Source organism: Bubalus kerabau, chromosome X (genome assembly GCF_029407905.1).
Source record: "Bubalus kerabau isolate K-KA32 ecotype Philippines breed swamp buffalo chromosome X, PCC_UOA_SB_1v2, whole genome shotgun sequence".
Lineage (NCBI taxonomy): Eukaryota > Metazoa > Chordata > Mammalia > Artiodactyla > Bovidae > Bubalus > Bubalus kerabau.
The window spans coordinates 104,136,810-104,147,945 of record NC_073647.1 but is presented as its reverse complement, the minus strand read 5'-3'; the positions used below and the strand labels follow the sequence as shown (position 1 = coordinate 104,147,945).

Genomic DNA, 11,136 nt, shown 5'->3' with positions numbered 1-11,136 from the left:
GAGGTGTCCTTCCTGAAACAATATCAAGCAGGCCAAAGGCATTAAAGTTCTTGATAGCAACAAGATATCCAGTGTACACCTGTACTGGAGTGGGTGGCCATTTCCTTTTCCAGGGGATCTTCCCAACCCAGGGATCGAACCCAGGTCTCCCACATCACAGGCAGACACTTTACCGTCTGAGCCACCAGGGAAGCCCGTACACCAGTGCAGATGTTATCAAATGTCAACGGGAGAAACTGTTAAATGAAAACTTGGACAACACAGTAAACTGTCTTCCTAATGGTCTAAAAGAGAAAGGGAGGGAGAGGTAAGGAGGAATCAGATTCAGGAAAAATAGAGTGAGAAAGTAGGAAAACCATGCTTTAAAGGATAGCTTTCCTTTGTTTTCTGGGTTCCAGAGAGATGTGAATAGGAAATGTTTGCACATTCAACCACTTCCCTGAAAAGGCCCACTCCTCAGTCACATCAAAGGGTTTCCCAGAGAAGACATTTTAATCCCAACACACCATAAAGATTATACTACTAGCTCTGCTATTCATTGGAGGAACATTTCCATCACCCATCCCACTCCTTGTAAGAACAGACTGTAGCCAAGAGGCCTGTCAAAGCCAATAACCTTACATCATTAAAAGCTCAAAAAGAGAAAAAATACAGCTCCCAGTTAATCCTCATTTCATCAGGAAAGGATCACCAGTGTATGAGACAGGAACATTTAAGTAGCCATATTGAAGTATTGGGAATCATTCCGAAAAAATCAAGTGCTCCTCATTTGTCTCCTTGTGGTAAAAAGCATTCAGTTCAGCCTCTCAGTTGTGTCTGACTCTTTGCGACCCCATGGCTTCCCTATCCATCACCAACTCCCAGAGCTTGCTCAAAGTATTACTCAATCTGTAAATCTAACTAAATATTTAATAAATCATTTTAAGAAGTAGGCCAACCAGTAGGAGTTTTCAGGTACCTTTCACACTACCCTCCCCCAACCTCCACACTGCAATTTTATGATCAGAAATCAATAGCTACAAAATCAAGCGTCTTCAGAAACACACCAGACACCAAATTGGATAAGGCTGTGCTTTATTACATGCATAATTACAAATCTGTGCTAAGTGAAAAATGTATAAAGCAATGGCGACCTGGGTTTAAGCCACACAGAGAAAGGGCTGGACAATCCCATTAACCCTTCTGCCAAAGTCCATTCCATTGCCTGTAACATGATTGTTTCCATTTCTTACAATTTGCATAGCACTTACTTGTCAAAGTACTTTCCTTTCATTGTCTCAGTTTATCCTCACAACAACCCTGTGAGGTAGGTAGGGCAATTAACACTATCCCCATTTTGCAGATGGGAACACTGAGGCACAGAGCGGTTAAGATCTCGAGGCTAGTTAGTAGAAGCATAGGGAATAGAAACTAGGTCTCCTAACTCCCCAGCTCACATCTTTCCTTTAAAACTATGTTGCTATGCTTGACCAGGGAGCAGAATGAAGTGTGCACTAAGCCATAGCTTTGGTACAGGCTGTGCCTATGAACAGGGACCAACATCTCTAAAAGTTACAATAAAGCTAAGAAAGTGTGACTAAAGCATTGGCAGCACTCAGATAAATAATTGCTCTGAACAGCTCAGCACCAAGCTTCCTATGGAAACTCAGGCTCTATTAGCTTTGGTTGATTCTAGGGTCTAGACACCTAGGCTACTGCTGATGTCTATAATGTGTATTTAGCTTCATTTGAACTTTTACCAACTCTCAGGAACTAAAATTTTGAGTCAGACAGGTTTTCTTTGGCTACTGCAGTTGAAGCCAGCCCTAAAAATGAGCTCACTACAGAGATATTCATAGAATGGTCCATGGGCTGGAACCAGCCCCCCTGATCATCCTGGCCTCACTGGCTCACCCGACAGCTGGTATTTTTCCCACAGCCAGAAATGACTGGAGGTTAAGAAGAGGAGGCTGGCCTTGGCCAAATGAAGAAGAATCACCATCATTACATCAATGGCATCCCTAGGTGACATGACCAGGTGCTGTTCATCAGGCTTAAGTCCTTTCTGGCCTGTACCTGGTTAACAGCATAGCTTCAAAAGACAGTTTAAAAGAACAAAATATTAAACACACTATATATATTTTTTTACCTAGAATGAATTCAATTTATAATCACTACATAGTCCCAAGGGACCAAATATATAATAAAAAAGTAAATATTTATTAAAATCTGAGGAGTAAAAAGGCAGGACAAGGGGAAAGAGAGAGAATAAGGGATAAAGTAAAATGGAGGAGGAGGAGCACTGTTGAAGGACCATATAGTTGAGGTACAGTCAGAAAGATAATGAGGCTAAACATCCCCACCCTGACAAAATCAACCCAGGCCACTCCTTCACCTTCATTCTGCCAAGAGGCATTTCACTCATCAAGTTCTAGATCGCCTCTGACTTTCAACAGATTTGGACTAGTAGTAGATGAGAATAACATTTAGCAATGAATATTTCACCTGTCTGCATAGAGATGCTAAAGCCCTGGACACTGCCAGCAGGTATCACTGGCTTTAGCCCCTAAAGCAGAGCAAAGACCTGTTGGCTCCATCAACTCAGAAGTCATTCTCTACTCTCAGAATGATCCTCTCCCTCTTCCAAGGTCCATATTCAAAACAATACACTTATAACACATGATAAAATTTTGAATTTAGGGCATGGCAGGGAGGAGACAGAAACAGAGAGACAGGGGCACACAGGCGAGAGGAGGAGAGGCAGAGATCATTGATTTAAACCCTCACATTTTATACTACCACATGCCTTTTCCCCTTAAAAGGCTGAACTTTAGGCAAGGCATTCATTCAATGAGTGTGCGCACAGAGGCTGAAGACCTTTTGGCAGGAACTTAAGAGGTAGGAATTCATGACTGCAGGATTGAACTGGATGACCTGATAGGTTCCATCCAAGAAATGCAAACTCCACACATCACAGACTTTCCTTCTTTCTTGGGTGATTTGGCAAAATAAGATTACATGGTGGAAAACCAATTTTGCTCCCTATGTCACTTCAAAACTTTGCCCAGATGCAGATGTTTAGAAATGAGATTGTGACCAGCAAACATTTGGGGAGTGACCTGAAGTTGCTAACACCTACTAGTCCAAGAAAGTCTCCCCTTGGGGCAAGCAATCAAAATTGAGGCAGAGCACAGTTGAGTGGTTGCCACAGGTCTACTACACCAATTTCAGTTCAAATTTACAAAGCTCCCTGAGCTCTGAGACACCGTCACTTTTTTCTTTTTAATATAGAATAAGCGTATACCAAGGAGGCTAAAGACATAAAATTTTAAAGTATTTTTCTATCAAAATTCAAGATAATCTACCAAAAGTTTATCATTTAGGCAATGGCAGGAGACGCGGCCCTCCTCCATGAGCAGATGTCTGGTCTTGGGTCAGCCCTCTCCATAAAAGTAGACTACCTCCAACCAAATGCTGCTTTGAGCCTCTATGTTGCTTGGAAAGCCTGCTCTTTCAGCGACTACTAACTATTCTCCCCTTGAGGCACATAATTAAGCAGTTTAATAAATGTCAGGGTGTTTGGCTTGGAGCATGGAATGACCTTCTCCCACCATCTTACAAGAACTCATATATTTTCTTACTAGGGTTTTTTCACTACCATAACTTTCCACCCTCTCTCCAAAGGGAATCCAGGTAATTCCAGAGGTGGTTTAAAAAAAATCAAGATTGTAGGACACTTAAGTTCAGACCACATATTTAGACATCTTTTACTCACCATTCCACCTCCCCTTTACTTTCTAAACTCTTAATTTTTCTCAGGGTTTTCAAGAGCTCAATACTCTATGTACCACCATGAAAGACACTCTCCTGCTTTCTCTGAACAGAGAGTGGCCTGCATATGGTTCTGATCTGATGAAAGTAAAACAACTTCTCACAATACAATGTGGTCCATCACCAGTAAGTACTTTAGCAATATAAAACACACTGGCCATTTCAAAATTTCAATAACTGTCTTGACTATCATTTATTAAATATTCAACCTCAAAAACTGCACTCCTTATGATTAAAAAAACAAAACCAAAAGATATCATGGGGATACTCACCACCTAACTTAACAAACCAAGGTCAGGACCCAACCAGGACAGTTGATTCAAATACTTAAAGCATACAGTGGTGATCACTTTCCCTATTGGACTCTATTGCACGTTGTTTTTAAAAAATGTATTTGCTCCTCCCCTCCACCTGAATAGGTTCATAAATTCATAGTTAAGAATTACTTCACAGTCTTAGACCACACAAAGTCCCTGTTAATTTATCATTCTTGTGGTCAAGCACAGTTGAAGACTTGATAGAGAAATTGATGCTGTTCTCTGCTCTTTCTGTAAAGGGTTCAGATTCAGTCTCTGGTGTCCAAACAACTGAACTCCTTTGCAGTTCAAGCAGCAAACAGATTGACTGCTCTGCCAGCTGGCACATCCAAAGCACTGTCAATGTCGGATTATCCACCAGAGGATATGGGCTCTGTGGATTATACCACCTCTACTCCAGCTGGACTGAGCCAGAAGGACACTGGAGCCAGAAAAGAGGCGAGTGTCTGAACTAACAGAAATGATCTTAAAAGTGGCCATGACTTCGCATGTTCAGTCAGTTCCCTGCTTCTGCCAATGGTATATCTAAACATGCCTCAGCTTTATTCCAGTTTCTTTAATTCTTTACACTGAAGATCTGAAGATACAAAATATAGCTGTTAGATTTTTAAAAATCTAGACTCTCAAAAAAAAATCTAGACACTCATTCCTTTCATGGCTGGATGCCTACAGATATTTTGCTTTGGAAAACCCTCTCTTGAAGTGCTTATTGGCATAATTTTATAAATCCTTCCCTTGTGTTGGGAAATTTTCTCTCAATACCAGAACAGACTGGTCTCCCAGTCTTTTGCCACTGAGGTATTTGACCATTTCTGGCTACTAACAGACCTCCCTATATCAGCTCTGTTGGTTTAATGATGTCTAACTGCTGAATTGGCAGTGGCAGAAAGAACATTTTCCTTTGCCTCAAGATAAGAAACTCTGAATGTTAAGGTGCTGAGCTAGCAGTCTAGCAGGGAGCGCTACCACAATTAGCCAAACTTTGAGCCAAACCATAGGACTGGACATATAATGGATATCATAAACTACAGGTACTTTTAGCATATAGTTACAAGGATTCCTGAGAAGCTGAGATTAATGAATGAGATTTACTAGGAGTGAGGTATCAAAGGGATGTTTTTCTCTGGAGGGCCAATCAGTGCTTAGCATCTAGAAAGTATACCTTGGCACAGTATTATCTGATTTCTTGAATTTATTCTCTAAAGTAGCACCTGAACACTGGCTCATCTGTTTCAAATCAAAAACAGAGCCTAGAAGAAACACAAAGGCAAACTTACATACCCTCCATATCACCGCTGCCCTAAGAAATGTGACCAAACCTTTGACTGTCATCAAATACCAGAAATATTAACATTTCCTGTTTTGCAAACTTTAGTTGGACGGCTGATAAGAAGAGATAGGTAGTGAACCAGAAGTACACACATAAGAACTTTGACTACTGCACAATAGATGTGGTGGTAGGGCAAATAGCCACATCTCTTTTGAGGGAATCAGTGGCAAAGAAGGGACAAATGACTTACTTGTCCCTTGTGAAGTTACTGAGTCATGACTATACTGTAATAAAACCTAGGGAGGGTCTTTTCTTTTTCATTAAAATGCTAGAGTGTTATATTTAAAGGGAAAGCTCTGGTGACTGCCTTGATACTTTAAAGCTAAAAATCAAAATAAGCCTTGGCTCCCTAGTTCTGGGCAATAAAAGAATTTCAGATTTTGGAAACATAAGAACTAGGGGTAAAAAATCCTAGACTCAGAGATCAGCAACTTTTAAAATGAGGTACACTGAGGTGCTTGAACAGAGGAGACAGAGGGTAGGAAAGGCTATGCTGAATGACTGCTGATTCTAGGCTGGAAGGATGGTGGGAAGCGCTGGGAACAGACTTGGAAAATGGGAAAGGTTCAGCTCTCTCCCCTAGCATTTGAGTCTCACTGCTGTGGGCATCAGCATGGGAATGGAGGCACGGCAGTAGCTACTGGACTATAGAGCAAAGCAAATGGCTGTGTGTTGCCTCTCTGGTCCATGGGCTATAAGCTTCTGGAGGCTGGGTTTACAATTTAGCTCCAGGAGTTATCTTTTTGTAATAGGAATGATTAACTGGGCACAGTGCTCAATCCCAAAGAGAGGACTCAGGACTAAGGCATGGAAAAGGGAGAAGAATGGAGGGGAAACAACAGCATGTGGGTAAACATGTAGAAAACGTAGTTGGAATGATGGTGGTGGCTCTGTAACTCCACCGGGTGTCCCTAGATGTTTTCTACTGCAGTAGAGGTGGTAGGAAATTGAGACAGGCACCTTTTCAATTGGATACAAGCACCTTAGGTGTCACCAGGCCTTGTCCACACCCCTGGGTCTCAGGATGGTTCTGCATTTTATTTAGAAGTCTAAGAAGCCTCAAGGGAGTCAGAGCTGCCTATCCTGTTCCAATGCCTTGAATATATCTGAAAGTACTCTCAAGCCTAAATTCACCATCATGGGGAAAACACTGGCCTGTTAAATGTACTTAACACTGGGAAGAGGCAAGAGTGCCCAGTCATTTTAGTATTGGTGGTTGTTACGAAGGAATGCATGAAAACACAGATACAGCTTGGAATCTTCCCTGGTTTACCAGTATGCAGTCTAGATTTGGTTCCCTTTACTCTTCTATATTCCAGAAGCCGAAAGCACCATCACTCATGGAGGTGGCATCTGGGTAAGAGGATTAGTTGGGACCTCACAAAAATGTGAAAGACCTAGTCATTGACTTTGCTTAGAACTTTACTAATCATTTCAAGGAAGCTGGAGAAATCATTCCTTGTTACTAACAAATTCATGGCCAAGTCTTTGTCTACTAGCTAACAAAGACCACCTGGAAAAATTACCCTATTTGCAGACAAGGAGAAAATTCTATAACTTATCTTTGTGCACGTCAAAAAAGAGTACCAGGAACAAGCAAGCTATAAAAGTTAATCTCTTTAAATTCACTTAGAGGAGATTAACCAAAGCAGCATTGTCTTATAATCAGACATTAAAATTAACATATACATAAACACACAAAACTAATAATGCTAAATACTGTAACAGGAACAAGATAATATTTGAACTGAATTCACAGTCTGGAAAATACCATTACTATTTTCCTTCTGGCTTTCCTTCCTGTGGCTGGAAAAGCAAAGCCCCTTAGTTTACACTTCATTTTCCACCAATGACAGTTAAGAGTCCAAAAAAGTGACTTTTTCATGAGCTTCCTGCAGGCTATAGGTCAGGACATCTGGAATTTTTCTTGCATAGTTTTCAGTGATTGCATATTGGCTAACAATTATGTTTTAAATTAAAAAAATCTTTAAATAAAAAGAAAGAAAAGAATTAAATCATAGCAATCTTGTTTACTCTTTCATGAAATCTTTCTAATGCAATATCACAGAAGCCTAATTGAATTTTCTCCTAAAGAGAAGAATAATTTCCAGAGATTACGTAGTGCAACTGGTTAATTTGCAGGAAAGAGACAACACACTGATATAACTTCACCACCCAAATGTAGGAAATGTGTTTTGGGTACCCAGTTAATAAAATATATCCATGGTCTGCAATGTCCTTCCTGTTTTATATCCAGTACAACCCTGTGATTCTAGTTGAAGAGAATGGAATCGGGATCTTGGTTCGCCATCTGTGCTATATGCTTTAGCACATCCTTTTTGGTAATGATCCCAAGCAACCGCCTAAAAGATAAAACAAGACAACAAACAAAAATCAATCTGTAGCTAAAATAAAATTCACAAAGGTGACACTTTTCCTCCTCAGTCGTTTTCAACTTCGTCTTTGAACACAATTTGCACTTATACAATGATAACAGGACTAGATTACATATACCAGGTAAATGGACCAATGCATGGGTCCCTTTAAGCACTACTTCCTCTAGTTGTTAAGTCCTGCTATTTCCTGTGTATATTACTCTCTATATATACAAGTCTTACCTTTCATAACCCAGTTCAAATGTCCCTATTCCAGAACACCTTTCCTGATCCTATGAACCAGAACTAACTGTGCCCTCCTCCTAGGAACAGTATGTTCTGTGCACATCTCTTCTGTAGCATTTGTTCAGTTTGCTCTGTTATCAGCTTCCCTATAACACTGCATACTCCCTGAGGGCAGAGGGTAGTCTCTTTGATTTCTGTCTCTCCCCAAAATCTAGTGGAATATGTTCTTACATGAAGTTCAGATTTAGTTAAGATTGAATGAACCAGTTAGGGAAAGTCCCCTTACTGATTTCAATTCTGCAAGACATCTGTTACATTATTCAGAAATTTTAGAGGGTGAAATTCTTATATAATCACTAGATTAACATCACCATGCTCACACAAACACACACACACACATACACACACACAAAAACCCACCCTTCTCCTCAACCTGCTTTTTTGTTTCCCAATAAAAATAACATGGCTTCCTTTACTTGATAAGAAATATCTCAGAAAGAAAGAGCCTTAGCCATGGGAGTCAGAAGACTTGTGTTTAAAGCCTACCTCAACTAGACATCAACTGGGGCGTCCTTGTGCAAATCTTTAAACCTCACTGGAACTTGGTTTTCTCACCAGTAAATAATAATGATGAAGGTATTGTAAGGACGAAATAACACACATGTATTACCTGCTGCTGCTGCTGCTAAGTCGCTTCAGTCATATCCGACTCTGTGCGACCCCATAGACAGCAGCCCACCAGGCTCCCCCGTCCCTGGGATTCTCCAGGCAAGAACACTGGAGTGGGTTGCCATTTCCTTCTCCAATGCATGAAAGTGAGAAGTGAAAGTGAAGTCGCTCTGTCATGTCTGACTCTTTGCGACCCCATGGACCGCAGCCCACCAGGCTCCTCCATCCATGGGATTTTCCAGGCAAGAGTACTGGAGTGGGGTGCCATTGCCTTCTCCGACATATACTACCTAGTACCATTTAAATTTCAGTGCTGCCTATTCATAAGAACACAGTATTTCCTTTGTAGGGGAGGAACTGAGTTATTTATAATATGCAACCAGCAGTTCACATCTCTCAAACCCACTATCTTCCCCAAACGTCTTCTCTATTATGACAATGAGAGAAACATATCCATCTTCATCTCAGAGTTTCCAAAAGGTCTATAAGTGCTACTAATGTTCATGTGAGTTGGGCTCTTCTTTCTTTAATCTCTCTACATTCTCTTTCTTCCCCTAACCCAATCTGATTTCACCAAAGAGCTCTCACCCATTGTGTGTAACCAGGCACTGCCGCAGTCCCAGCTTGCGGAAGATATCCACCACAATCTCCATGGGTGTAAGGTCAGTCACAGTGAAGGGGCTGAGATCCAGGATGTTCCGAAGCTTGAGGGTAGGTGGGGTGTATGGTGGCACTGGAGGAGAATGCTCGGTGAAATAAATGACGGAAGTGCTCACAACTCCATCCTGTTTTTTTCGAGCATTTTCTATTTGAAAAACGTAGGGGGAAAAAGTTAAAAAAGAAGGACTAATTCTATCCTTCTGGCCCCTAACCAGTCCCCTCTCCCTTCTGTCTTCCCCTTTTCATGCATGCATGATTATTTATTGTATAGTTGATATATAATGTTGTGCTATTTTGAGGTCTACAGCAAAATGATTTTGTTCTATGGGCTTCCCTGGTGGCTCAAATGGTAAAGAATCCACCCACAATGTGGGAAACCTGGGTTCAATCCCTGAGTTGGGAAGCTCCCCTGGAGAAGGGAATGGCTACCCACTCCAGCATTCTGGCCCGGAGAATTCCACGGACAGAGGAGGCAGGCTAGAGTCCATGTGGTGGCAAAGAGTCAGACATGAATGAGCAACTTTCACATACACACACACATATAAACATATATATATATGTTGTTTGTCAGATTCTTTTCCATTACAGGTTATTATAAGATACTGAGTATAGTTCCCTGTGCGATACAGCAGGTCCTTGTTGGTCATCTATTTTATATATAGTAGTGTGTGTCTGTTAATCCCAATCTCCTAATTTATCCCTCCCCTCCCCTCACGCATATTTATTTATTATTTCTATAGTGGACCTTCTTGTCCCCTTTATGAAATCCTTACCAATTGAAATAATGAGGTCTCTTCGGAGGACAAAACCCACAAGTCTTTGGGACTCGCGGGACACCACCACTGGGAAGCCACTGTAAGTTGTTTCACTGATTATGGTCTCTACGTCTTCCACAGTCATACTGTCCTGAGTAAGGACAGTCAACAAAGGATCATTTCTCCGGGGTTTCATCACATCCATTGCCAGGGTCTTATGAGCAAACTCTTCTTTGGCTTCAAGAAAGGGGTACCCATTGAGACGGATGTGGGCATCATAGATGCCCTCCCGCCCAAGAGCATCCGCCACCCACTTGCTTGTCATAGCTGCAGCCATCAGAGGCACAATGTATTCCAAGCCACCAGTTAATTCAAACATTATGACAACAAGAGAAACGGTCATCCGAGTCACCCCACCTGCAAAAATAGACAACAAGCTACTTAGTGAAGGCAGGAAAAGTATAGGATTCATTACAGTTATGGGCCTTTCACAGGCCCCATCCAGAAAAAGTTACTTACCAGAAACATCACTAAAAGGAGGCCCTTGCCTACAACTGCATAGACTCCTGCAACTGCATTCAAACAAGTTTACAATGGACAGGAGTCACACTTCTCAAAATAACCTCTACAAAAGATACCTCCTTCACTCTTTTTTCATTTGTTTATTGCTCTCCACCAACTCCCAATTATAAAAGTAATTGCATAAGATGTCTATGATTTGTATAAAACCACAGACGTGAGAGGTTCTCTGGGACATGCAGGCCCACTGTAGAATAATTGCAAACTATATATATGTTTAAAGTATATAAAGGAAAGTCTTACCCGTAAACTCACTGCCTAGAAATATGCTGAGTAAAAGTTTCAAGTGACTTTTTTTCAAAAATATATGTTTTTATATAGATGAATTTGTATTATACGTTTAAATTCCCCACCATGCCTTTTCTCCTAACTTTATGTTAGGAATACTTTGCATA

The 11,136-nt window shown here is 41.1% G+C and overlaps 1 protein-coding gene across 9 annotated transcripts in view; it reads right to left on the bottom strand.

The window, feature by feature from the left end:
• Positions 1 to 1,057: 1,057 nt before the first annotated feature.
• The window catches only part of CLCN5 (chloride voltage-gated channel 5), a 193,894-nt gene continuing 183,815 nt past the window's right edge, over positions 1,058 to 11,136 (bottom strand). For all 9 annotated transcript variants that reach the window (XM_055564633.1, XM_055564641.1, XM_055564634.1 and 6 more), the window contains 3 exons: positions 10,181 to 10,579; positions 9,336 to 9,552; positions 1,058 to 7,820 (listed from right to left, as the gene is read on the bottom strand). In XM_055564633.1, the coding sequence (XP_055420608.1) occupies positions 7,730 to 7,820; positions 9,336 to 9,552; positions 10,181 to 10,579 (707 nt within the window). In that variant the 3' untranslated portion in view covers positions 1,058 to 7,729. The remainder of the gene's footprint in view (positions 7,821 to 9,335; positions 9,553 to 10,180; positions 10,580 to 11,136) is intronic.